The sequence below is a fragment of the Schistocerca nitens genome, chromosome 8 (genome assembly GCF_023898315.1).
Source record: "Schistocerca nitens isolate TAMUIC-IGC-003100 chromosome 8, iqSchNite1.1, whole genome shotgun sequence".
Taxonomy (NCBI): domain Eukaryota; kingdom Metazoa; phylum Arthropoda; class Insecta; order Orthoptera; family Acrididae; genus Schistocerca; species Schistocerca nitens.
In genome coordinates, this window is record NC_064621.1 from 299,881,240 (window position 1) to 299,894,309 (window position 13,070).

Consider the following 13,070-nt stretch of genomic DNA (forward strand, 5'->3'; position numbering starts at 1 on the left):
GGATCGTAAAGGGCAGTAAAAATGTTGCTTGGCCAGATGAGTTAACCGTAGAGTTACCTGTTTGATTTACGGGTAGTTTTAGATAGCAAGACACCTGGCTTGTGGTTGCCAACACAGCATGGTGCAGGTTCGTGTGGTGCATGTGTGATGTGCATCCACACTAGTCAGTGTTGCCAACATATTATTTAACACAATTGAAAAACCAGTCACTGGTCTGACTAACTTGACACTCTCCAAAACGGTCCACACAACTGTTCTCCTCCAGCTGAGACTGCATAGTTTTCGTGGGCTTCTTGTCATTCTCATGGTGTTAAACAAGCTGTGTTTCAGAATTATGACACGTCTTATGAATCAGATTAAATTTCATGTAATTTCAAGTTACTATGTTAACCAATTACATGGTACAGTCATGTTAATGTGACTGCCATCTATTTTAAGCACAAATGTGCAATAAACATTCACACATAGCAGGTGGCAGCACTAGCAGTGGAGGGTACATAAAGTGTCAGGAATGCAGAGAACAGTGCAGTAGTTGACATAATGCAGAAATGGAACTATTTATCTGATCTCCAAATGGGCAAGATCATTGGCTTTCGGGACGAGGGTGGAAGCATTTTCAAAATGGCTAAATTTGTAAACTGTTTGTGTGCTTCTCCGATTGAAATATACTGTGCATGGCAAAATGGCCTGGCACTGAGGCAACTGTGGAGCACCAGGGCCATGGGTGGCAGGGCTGAATGACGACTATGGAGATGTGTATGGGCGAATAGATGTGCAACTGTTGAGCAAATGACCAGCGAGATGAACAAGAGGTTGCCTACAGTGTCTTCTCAATGATTGTTCAGTGAACATTGCTGCATATGGGCCTCCACAGCAGAAGTCTGGTTCATGCACCCATATTGCTTGCAGTTCACTGGCTGTGAATGCAACTTGATATCCAGTGAGTGGAGAAAGGTGACCTATTCACATGAATGGTGTTTAATGTTCCATTGAGCAGATGGCCATTGATGTGTAAAGTGTAAAACACGAGAAAGCAAACATCTTGCAACAATTGTTGGAAGGTCCAGGCCAGAGGAGAGAGCATTATGATGTAGGGAATGTTTTCGTGGCATTCCCTGGATGATCTTATCATTCTGGAAGGAACAATTGGATCAACACAAGTACGCATCAATCCATGGGGACCTTGTCCATCCCTACTTACAGTTTGTTTTTCCTCAGCGCAATAGCTTCTACCAGCAGGACAAGGCAACTTACCACTTCAAAGAGCACCAGGATGAGTTTACCATACTCCCATGGCCACCAGACTCCAATTTCAACCCAATAGAGAATCTGTGGGCCACTTTGATCAGGATGTATGCAACATGGATCCTCAACCTAGAAAGCTAGAGCAGATGACCACTGCACTGGAATCAGCACAGCTCCACAAGCCTCAAACCTGTTGGTACCCTCCAGGACCTTGTTGACTCTCTTCCTGCATATCTCCCAGTGTTCCACACTGTAAAGGGTGGTTATTCAGGCTTCTGACAGGTGGTTGCATTAATATGACTGGACATTGTGTATAGATAGTTCAGTGCATCTAAATTATCTTCAGAGTTCCTCACAAATTGTTGGTTCCATTTGAAAGTAAATCATGTTGATGATGTATCATTTCAACTGTATTGGAAAGGTGTCGAAGGGCTAAAACATACAAAAATTTCTAGAATGCCAAAATAAAATCAAAATAAATGTTATTGCGATGTATCAAACTATTTGGTTTGATCACAGGATTACAAAACGGAATTTGGGTTTTGTTGTTGCAAAGAATTAAGAGTGTTATCTGTGTATATTTATCAGTGTTGTAATTAAATTATACTAGTTAAATCATCTTTTACGTAACATTAGTTATCAGAATCAAGGGTTTTCAATTGAAATACTGTAATCACTTCAAATGGCTTTTCTCAAAAGGTGTTAAAATTAAGATAAGCAGTACACAGAGTTGTCCTTTGCAGGATTGACTCATTTAACTTACGTCACCCAGAATAAGAGATGATTCTGACTTCCAGTACATATTGATAAAGCTGGGTATAATTTTTGAAAGAGAAATCAGATATGATAATTTGAACCATGAAGATAGCTGATAAAGTAAACATAAGGAAAGAGATTGATATGGAAAGGAACAGAGAATTTAATTTTATGTAATGGTTGAAAGAGTGTGTGATGTTACATCAGAACCAAGTTATATTACCTAGAATTTTAGGTTGTAGTTGAAAAATGAGTTGTCATCTGTAGTTGACAAATGAGTTTTTATCTGAAGTAATAAAGTTGGAATAGATAGGTTGGTCACAACTGATCACAGATTTATGAAATGAGTGACAAGTTCAGTAGAATTAAGAGCATTATTCAAAAAGTAAGATCTGAATCGCTGCAACTATTCAAATGTCACATGAACATAGAAATGTACATGCACACACACTCTTGCTAATCAAACACCATTTGCATTGGTATTGTCACAGAGTGCTGTTTGCAGAGTTAATTTAAAATGTTTAAAATTACTGATCATCCTGCCAACTGTGAAATATGACCAGTGATGACAGCAAGGAACATTCGAACAGCAGAAATTCATTGACATATAAGTGAAGAGTATAGCCCCAATGCAGTGAGTGGCAGCAAAGAGAGGAAGTGGATGAGAGCTTTCAAGGAAAGACAGAAAAATGTACATGATGAACCACGATCAGGCCAACCATCGGTGATCTCTGAAGACTGGTCAAAGCCATTGATTGAAGCTCATTCTTCATTTCCTAGCTGCATTTCCTTCTCCCTGCCCCTCTCTCCCTATCCCAGCTCCTCCCCCATTGCCACCTCCTTCTGCTCTCTGAGAGTTCTGATTTATGTCAACCTGGCTATTCCCCTGGTTTCCTGTACTGGTTGCAGTTTTGTTCCTTTTGCCTGTTTTTTCACCCTTTCGGCGTTTCGGTCCTCACTTGAGGTTTAACTTCCACTTAAAAATTTCCTGTTTTTAGTGTGAGCCATATGGGGAAGAATTCTCTCCCTAGCATCTACGGGGTGGATTCCTCTCCCCCCTCCCTTCCCCACTGTAGCCCCGTTCCACTGTGCTAGGTCACCAGCACATGTAGCCAGCCCATGTGGTGGGGCTGTTATGCACTCGTACTGCTGAGCCCCTTGACAACACAGGGATCACACAACTGATACCTGAGCTGTTCCCTCCCCATTGTATGCCAAGGATTGGTTGCTTGTCTCCTTGGAGCATCAGAACTCCCAGCAACAGCCGCCATGCCAGATGGCCCTTGCTATGGCTGGGTGGCGCCCATGGGGAGAGCCCCTGGTCAGGGCGGGTGGTATCAGGGTGGATGCTTGGCGCATGAAGCATATCAAGCTTAAAAAATCTGGCCGTTCTCACACGGCCATCTCTTCGAATGGTGAAGGATCCTTAAATGCTGCCTCATATGCCCAGACAGCCTTCCCTTCCCTGGCTACCCCATTGGAGAAGGGCCAGGTTCACTATGTTGGGCTGAAACCCTTTCCCGTTACCTCGTCTGTGCTAGAACGGATGGGGACACTTTCACCACCATCCCCCCCCCCCTCCCCCCGTGGAAAATATTGAAGACAAGTTTGGTGAAGTGGAGTCTGTTAGTAAGATGCAGTTGGGCTCCATGTTGATCAAAGCTGCTTCTCCCACCCAATCTGCAGCTCTTCATGCCTGTGATTATCTTGGCAACGTCCCAGTGTCTATCACTCCTCACCAATCTCTGAATATGGCCAGGGTGTCATTTTTCATACGGACCTCAACCTGCAAACTGATGAGGAACTCCGGGTTAATCTGGAGCGGCGTGGCATTCATTTTGTTCAACATGTGCAGAAGGGTCGCAAAGACAACCACACCGATACTGGCATCTTCACTCTAGCTTTCGAGGGGGGCAAGGTTATGTGCTACAGATGTGACGTGAAGCCATACATCCCTCCACCTATGCAGTGCTTTCGTTTTCGGCATATGTCTTCCTGCTGTACGGCGGATCCTTTGTGTGGTGACTGTGGCCACCCAGTCCATGAGGGAAGCCCTTGTGTTCTGCCTCCTATGTGTGTCAACTGTGCCAACCACCTGTCTTACGCTGAGGCTCGACAAAAGTGTGAGAGACTCCATGCGGTGTCACTATCTTCAACTTTTTCCTCTGTTGCTTCCTTTCCTCCTCCTCCTCCCCCTCCTCCCTCTTCCTTACTCCAGCCCCACCTCACTCTCCCCTCCAACTCCCCTGCAGTTCCCACAACCTCCGGGCAGGGAGTTACTCCCCCTCCCCAGTCGAAGTAGTACCCCACCCCACCCCACCTTCTTCGGCTTCTACCGGTGATCGGGCTCCCTCCCAGGAACCCTCTCCCTGGCATCTCTCAGGCCAGAAGACTCTCACCACCACAAGGCCACGAGGTGCACCATCTGTGCACTCCAAGGTCGCCCGCTCTCTTTCGGTCCCCTATCTTGCAGACGCCTGTACTCTCCCTGTGTCCTGCCCTCCTTCACCTCAGAAACAGAAGAAGAAAAAACTTAAATCCCACAACAAGGTGCCCCCAGAGGTGCCAACTTGCCTCTCGAAACCTGAGTCTGACATCTTATTTATGGATGTCACCCTCTCCTTGTTGGTGACAACTACTGACAAAGTGACCTGACCTCTTCCTCGGCTCCTTCTTGCCTACCTTGGACTCACGCCACACAATCGTCCAGTGGAACTGCAACAGATACTATCGTCACCTACTGGAAATGCAATGTCTTGTCTCCTCTTATTCGGCGTTCTGTCTTGTTCTCCAAGAAACGCATTTCCGTGATGACCACTCTCCAACTTTCTGTCGTTATTGGGCATTCTGTTTGAACCGTGCTGGCCCAGGGATAGCATCTGGTGGGGTCTGCACTTTGGTGGGGGTCTGCACTTTGGTTCGTTCCAATGTCCTCAGTGTCTGGATCCCCGTACGTACCTCCTTGGAAGTGATAGCGGTTAGAGTGCACACGACTCCGGCAATCACCCTTTGCAATGTCTACCTCCCTACAGGTCGACCACTCGCTTATGTTGCACTATCTACCTTAATCTAGCAACTGCCACCCCCGTTTCTCCTCCTTGGGGATTTCAGTGCCCGCCATCCACTGTGGGGGAGTGTCACTTCAACGGGTCAGGATATCCTAATTGACCAACTTATCACGGACTTTGATTTGTGTCTCCTCAATGATGGTTTCCCTACCCATTTCAGTGTCGCTCATGGCACCTTCTCTGCTATTGATCTCACGATCTCCTTCCCTGCTCTCGTGGCTTCCCTACATTGGTCATCCCATGATGACCTTTGTTACAGTGACTACTTTCCAGCGACAGCATCGTTCCCCTGCTGCCGCGAGGCAGACACGCCCCCACGTTGGGCATTCCACAGCCAATTGGCCTTTATACATTACTGCTGTCTGCTTTGACACCTCTCTCTCGTATACCATTGATGTATTCATGCAAGGCATCTCTACCGCTCTTGCATGCTGCTGGCACTGCTGTCCCCTATCCACAGCACAGGGTCCCTTGTCATTGGCCAGTACCGTGGTGGACCAAGGACATCGCAGTCACTGTCCAGGACTGTCGATGGGCACTGCAGCAATTTAAGCGACACCCCTCCCAGACAAACCTCCTCACTTTTAAGTGTCTCCGAGCTAAGGCTCGTTACCTTACTAAGTGGAGTAAAAAGGAATGCTGGGAGCGCTATGTTTCCTCCCTGGTGACGTATGCCTCTTTATCGCAGGTTTGGTCAAATCTCTGTAGTGTTCCAGGCCACCAGCAACAGTCAACTGTCCAGGGTCTGAACCTCCAAAGAGCTGTGTGCACTGATCCATTGGTCCTCGCAGAACACCTTGCGACACACTTTGTGATGGCATCATCGTCTGCTTCCTACCCTGCTACCTTTCTAGAGCAGAAACGCAGAGTTGAACAGACCCCTCTCCATTTCATCCCACACCACGTTGAACCCTATAATGCCCTTTTGCTGAATGAGAATTGGTGCAGGCTCTTAGCTCTTCATGTGACACAGCCACAGGGCCAGATTCCATTCACAATCAGATGATTCAACATTTGGATGTTCCCCAGAGGCAACAGCTCCTCAGGGTCTTCAATCACAACTGGCTTGCAGGTGCTTTCCTGTCACAATGGTGAGACAGTATAGTTATTCCTGTCCTTAAGCCCGGGAAAAACTCAATGTCTCTAGACATCTACTACCCCATTAGCCTTGCGAATGTGCTTTGTAAACTGCTAGAAAGGATAGTCAACTCCAGATTATGTTGGGTACTCGAATCTCAGGGCCTTATGTCAACATATCAATGTGGCTTCTGGGCAAGGCGATCTCCAACTGACCATTTACTCCGATTAGAATCAGCCATCCGACAGGCTTTTACTCACCTCCAGCACCTTGTCGCAGTTTTCTTTGACCTACATAAGGCGTATGACATGGCTTGGCAGCATCACAATTTAGTTACCCCCCATGACTGGGGCTTCCGTGGTCCCCTTCTGATTTTTATCCACAGTTTTTATCTTACCGGCTCTTCTCAGCACCCCTCAGATTCAATAGAATGATATCCCACATGGTTCTGTGCTAAATGTCACACTCTTCCTCATTGTCATAAATGGGCTTCTTTGTTGGGCATCTGGTTACCCGGCATTGTGCGTTGGCGATTTTTGCATCTGGTGCAGCTACCACTCGGTGGCATCTGCTGAGCATGAGCTCCAAGGCACCATCCGACTGGCCACTGCGTGGGCCACCACCCATGGCTTCCAGTTTTCCCCCTCCAAAATGTTGGTTATCCATTTTTGTCGTCAACCCACAGTACACCCTGATCCAGAACTTTATTTAGGCAACCAGCTCCTCAATGTTGTAGCACAGTCCTGTTTCTTGGGCCTTACTTTTGATAACAAGCTGACATGGCTGCCCCACATTTACCACCTAAAGACTACATGCATGCGAAAGCTTAATGCTCTCTGCCTCCTGGCCCACACGTCTTGGGGTGCAGACCATTTCACTCTTCTCCATCTTTACCATGCTCTGGTCTTGGCCAGCCTCGATTAGGGTAGTCAGTTTTATGACTCAGCAGCTCCTTCGACTTTGAAACTCCTTGACCCTGTCCATCATTATGGGGTGCGTCTGGCTATTGGTGCCTATTGCACTAGTCCTGTTGATAGTCTCCTCACAGAAGCAGGGATTCCCCCGATTCACGTCCGACGGTGCCAACTCCTTGTTTCTTACGCAGTCGTCATTCGCCAATTCCCTGACCATCCTGTGCACCCTGTGCTCTTCGCCAATGAGGAATGTCTCCCTCCTAACACCTGCCCACGGGTGGGATTGCCGCTTGGCACGCGTCTCACTGACAGGATCTCCACCTGCATTCATTGGACTGCACCACGTGCCTTTCCTCCCATACCCTCCCCCCCCCACCCCCCCCCACCCCCATCCCTGCCCTTGGACGATGCATAGACCATGGGTTAGACCTGATCTCTTCCAGGGTCCCAAGGTCTCTGTTGCTCTTATGGTTTACCAGCATCTTGTATGTGCCATCCTTGCAGAGTTCCAGGGTGCCACCATCTTTTGCACTGATGGTTTTAAGACTACTAATAAGGTGGGATACCCTTTCACGTCTCCTACCGGTTTTGAGCACCACTTGTTGCCAGGATCATGTAGTGTATTTACAGAAGAGCTTCTAGCCATTTACAGGGCCCACCTTTTTGTTTCTCAGGCCTCGCTCCATACTGTTTTGTTTCGGCTCCAAGAGCAGACTACAGGCTATCAATCGATGCTACTCTTGTCACCCCTTCTCTCTGTCCTTGAGTGTGCCGCCTGTTCAGTTGTCTTTCTCTGGATCCCAAGTCATGTGGAAACCCCAGGGAATGAATTGGCTGATGGTTTGGCTAGAGAATAAGATACTTACCCCCATGTCCTTTCATGATTCCAGCTGTGGATATGCGGATCTCCGTCAAATCTTTCTTCGCCCAACAGTAGAATGCCATCTGGAGTGCTACTGCTCATAGTAATAAACTCCACACAATCAAGGAGTCTACTAAAGTTTGCGGCACTTCTTTCCACCCCTCTCTGAAGGAGTCCACTGTTTTATGCCATTTACGCATTGGCCATACCCGGCTCACCATTGTTTCCTCCTACGTAGTGATCCACCTCCACAATGTGATTGTGGTGCCAGACTGACGATATCTTACATATTGGTGGCATGTCCCTTTCTTTCGACCCTTTGTGCTAACTATAGTCTTCTTGCTTCCTTAAATTTAATATTAGCAGACGATCCACGGATGGTTGACCTGGTCTTCGGTTTCCTCCGTGGAAGTGTTTTTTATTTCCAGATATGAGGTTCTCCTTCAGTCACGGAGCAGGGGTGGGTGGGTTGGTTGTGATTGGGACTCCTTTTGCAGTTTTCACAGTTTGTGACCCCATGGCCGCTCCCCCTTTTTTTTCCAGTTTTTCGATTTGGTCTCACCTTTTATACTTTTACTGTGTGTGTGGAATGTTCATTCTTTAATTCCACTCCCCTGACTGAATCCGTCCACTTTTAGCAGACCCTCTTTCTTACGTAACCCAGTTTGGAATCACGGGACTGATGACCTCGCCGTTTGGTCCCATACTCTCAATCAATGAATCAAAGCCATCAATGAGAAGATTCTTGAAGACTGATGATTAGGATTGGAATTTCTGAATGTGGGTAGAACAACTTTGCACAAAATTGTCCCTGAAAAATTGCAATTTTACAAATAGTGTGTGTGTGTGTGTGTGTGTGTGTGTGTGTGTGTGTGTGTGTGTGTGTTGGATTCCCAGCCTGCTTACCGGCTTTTGCTCTTGAGTTTTTGGACCGATATGATACAGAAGATGATAAATTTTTAGAGAAAACTGTCACAAGGGATGAAACGTGGGTTTCTCACATGATCGCAGGGTCTAAACATCATTAGAGGGAATGGCGTCATGCAAGGAGTCGAAGTCGGCAACCGTATTTTGGATAGATGTGGAGTCTCGGTGATAGAGTTTATGCAGTAAGGGACAACAATAATTGCAGATGCTTACTGCGCTAACCTGACTAAACTTAGATATGCAACACAGAAAAAGATTTGTTGTTGCATGACGAACACTGGACACCATTCAGCCATTCTCACCCAAAACGTGATTAGTTCTTTTGGATGGGAACAGATTGTCCACCCACTGTACATTTCATACAGGGTGCTGAGCGATTTTCACTAGGTCCATTGCCTAAACGATTTTCTCAGCAGCAAGCACTTTGCAACAGATGACGAGGTGAAAGAAGCAGTTAAAGACAGTCGTCCATGACTTATGGATACAAGAGCTTGCAGAACATTATGACAAATGTTTAAACAAATATCTTAACTATGTAGAGAAGTAGAGAAATATGTAAGGAATTTAATAAAAATAGTTTTCTGGGGGGGGGGGGGGGGGGGAGGAAAGGACCTTACTTCTGAATAACTGTCCTATATCACAATGGAAGTTCAGATACTTGATGCAATTACTGTTCTGGATAGTTCCAAATTCCTCTGAAATGAAGTCAGTCAAGTGATAGTAGAATGTGGAGGAAAGATTTTGTGCTTACAATTGTGTTCTTAAAAATAGCAGGAAAGTCACCTGGCAATTTTCTTAAAAAGGAGGAGAGGGCAGGAGCTGTTAATGAAATACACCAACATAACCCAGAGAAAAGAATGGCTTGAAGAAAGATAAGCAGAGCTGTTAAGTGTAAAAACACTGGAAATATATAGCAGAGTTGCTGAGTGGCATGCAGCATATGGGAAACAACTGAATTGTGGTAGGCAGCTTACAAACTGGCATTAGTTTTCAGAGCTTACAAATACTCACTGCTACATTGTCCTGGTGTTGTGGCTCAATGGTCTGGCTGCAGAGTGTAGACAGTCACTTCATTAATCCAAAATTTCAGTTTAACTTCTATGCACTGATAAAATGATTTATTGAATTAATGACAAATAAAATGACCACAGTGTTATACTGTTTTGTGAACAATTAAAGAGGTACTAATTCCTTGTATAACACTTATAGTGTGGCTGAAAGTGACAGTGCAGATGCTGAGTCTGGTTTTGAAGAACAAGATCCTGGTGAAATGGGATCAGCTGTGATCCGTTTGGTGTCACGATTTGTAGATAAAGTGTGCACTGAAGGTGGTGTTAGTGCAGAACACATCCGTAGCCTCCATCAGATGGTACCTGGTGTTGTTCACATGCACATAGAAACTCTGGAAGCTGTACATCGGGAATCAAAGAGACTACCACCTATTCAGAAGGTATGACATCGTGCTTAATGTTTTCTGTTAGCTTAAAGATTTGTGTGGATAGTATCAGCATTCAGTCAAACTATTAGTTGACTATGTATTGTATGAACTGCAATATATTCAAAGAAAATGAGTTTTATTTATTTGAGTAATTCAAAATTGCATATTCAGTTTTATTTGTAATATTTTGCATGACTAGGTGTGTGATTTAAGAAAACCTCAAAATTGTATATATTATAAAGAGAATGGAACTAGGGCTAATGTTTATGAAATGCACGCAGTAAGCCCATGGGCAAAAATTAAAGCAGAATTCTCAGCACTGTTAGATTCATTCCTTCATCAACTATGCAGCATAATAGGAAAAGTACATAAGTAATTGAATGCCTCAACATTTTCTAATTACAGAGTTAGAAATTGCTGAACGTATGCTCTATTAAATTTCATGCAGCATACTTTGTATACTCATTAGATTTTTTGTTAACACTTGTTATTTTAACTGTCCACTTTTGAATGCTCACCTGAATTGTTGTTTTTCTGAAGATAACAGCTTGGCTGAACACCTGAAAGCTCATAATTAATTAATTAATTGCACTCAGAAAACCTGTGTGATCGTGACCATTATTTTGATTTACAGCCCAAGATCTTGACACCAAGCATGCTACCTGGTGAAGAACCTGTAATAGATGGAATCAGGGTGTACTTGCTACCTGATGGTAGGGAAGAAGGAACAGGCGGGGCACTTGGTGGACCACCACTGCTGCCAGCAGAGGGTGCCATATTCCTAACAAACTATCGCATTATATTTAAAGGAATCCCTTGTGATCCATTTGGTAAGTATGTCTCTCTTTTTTAACTGTCTGTTGCAATGGTATTTTTATTTTAAGTAAATATTGGAGAGTATTCAGTGTATTAATGAATATGATGTGCTAAAATTGTGATTTAAATGGTGGACTGGCAAGTGAATAAAATGAATGATACGTGTTAAAATTTATTTTAGCTTGTGAGCAGATCGTCACAAGGTCTTTCCCTGTGACTTCTTTGACAAAAGAGAAGCGTATAACTGTTCAGTATTTAGCACATCTGGATCAGTGGTTACAAGAAGGGCTGCAACTTAGATCATGTACTTTCCAGGTTAGTACAATGAGTGTAAAATATTTTGTTCACAATATCTGCAAGTATCATTTATCTGCTTGTTTTTGTGATGCCTTCCATACTTGGACAGATTGCATTAGGTTACTGATGATAGCAGACATAAACAATAATTATATGTAGTGATACTTTGTTTTCTGCTTGAGCATCTACGGTAAAAAGTAGATGAAACAAATTTCTATTTTTTACTAAGTGGTGTAGAGTCTAATGCAGAACAGTTCTTAATACTTACTGCTGGAAACGGATGTTGGTTGGTACAATAGGAGCTATTATTTTGAGGCCATTTGAAAAGTGTAAACAGAAATTTAGTTCCTCTTGCGAGGGTGCTGACGTGCTATTGAATGTGGTTCAAATGGCTCTGAGCACTATGGGACTTAACTGCTGTGATCATCAGTCCCCTAGAACTTAAAACTACTTAAACCTAACTAACCTAAGGACATAACACACATCCATGCCCGAGGCAGGATTCGAACCTGCGTCCGTAGCAGTCACGCGGTTCCAAACTGAAGCGCTTAGAACCGCACGGCTACATCGGCCGGCTATTGAATGTGGTAGCAGTAGGCCAGATATGTTGTGTGTTGGAGGTGGTTAAAAGTCAGGGATGTTATTCTGTCTTTAATGTCCATTTTCAATAAATACAGTTTATCTGTGATCATTCATCATGACTGTCGTCAATTCTTCCCATGTAGCTGGTCTCGTTTCTCATTCCAGTTCTGTCATTCATCATTCATGCTTCAGTCTTATTCGTCATTCCAGTCTTGGTTTTTTTACTCATTCCAGCTCCACTGTTCTTTATTCAGCTGTAATTCCAATCTTTTTAAATGATTTTGTGATGTCTTCAGCCAATATTTTCTTTATTTGAAGTATGATTGTACAATTTCCGCTTCAGGCAGTTTTAAAGTATCTCAGACAGAAGTGTTATACATTAGATGCATTGGTATCACCTGTGAATTTAACATAGGAACAAGTCATATCCCAAGATCTAAAAGGAGGACTATAATTTCTTTTATAGATGATTTGTTAATGGTATATTACGCCATGTATGTCTTTGCACATATAATTGTCATAAAAGAAATTGGAAATAGTTTTTGTTATTTTAGGAGCATATTACTTTTGAGCAGCTGTTGCAAAGCTTTTATACAAAAAGTTGATGTTTTTAACGTACATACACAAGAAGATGATAATTATTTTACTGGATTCATATATTAAGCTATATAGGCCTTTGTTCTGAAGTGTACTTAATTATCATTTATCACTGTTGTAAGTATGACTGTACATAATTTCCATGAAATAACTTGGAATTATTTGTAAAATTATTTAACTGGATGGATAAAAAACCTACTCACCAAGCGACGGCAGAGCACACACATAAGACTATTGTGATTGGCAAGCTTTCAGAGCCAGTGGATCCTTCTTCAGACAGAAAGGTTGAAGGGGAAGGGAGAAAGAAGAAGGGTGAAGGGGAGACTTACCATACACGATGAGAAGGAAAGACTGACGCCTGGTTCTGGGTGACTTTCCCAAAATCTATCCCTTTTCTTAGACATCTCCAGTCCTTTTCCCTAACCCTTCTTCCTACCGCTTCAACCCTTCTGCCTGGAGCCACTGGCTCCGATAACTTGCCAATTACAAC

At 44.0% G+C, this 13,070-nt stretch overlaps 1 protein-coding gene across 1 annotated transcript in view; it reads left to right on the forward strand.

Moving 5' to 3' along the window:
* The window catches only part of LOC126198531 (myotubularin-related protein 13), a 219,927-nt gene that overhangs the window by 95,510 nt on the left and 111,347 nt on the right, over positions 1 to 13,070 (forward strand). The window contains exons 16-18 of the mRNA XM_049934926.1: positions 10,060 to 10,300; positions 10,923 to 11,118; positions 11,286 to 11,419. Of these exons, the coding sequence (XP_049790883.1) occupies positions 10,060 to 10,300; positions 10,923 to 11,118; positions 11,286 to 11,419 (571 nt within the window). The remainder of the gene's footprint in view (positions 1 to 10,059; positions 10,301 to 10,922; positions 11,119 to 11,285; positions 11,420 to 13,070) is intronic.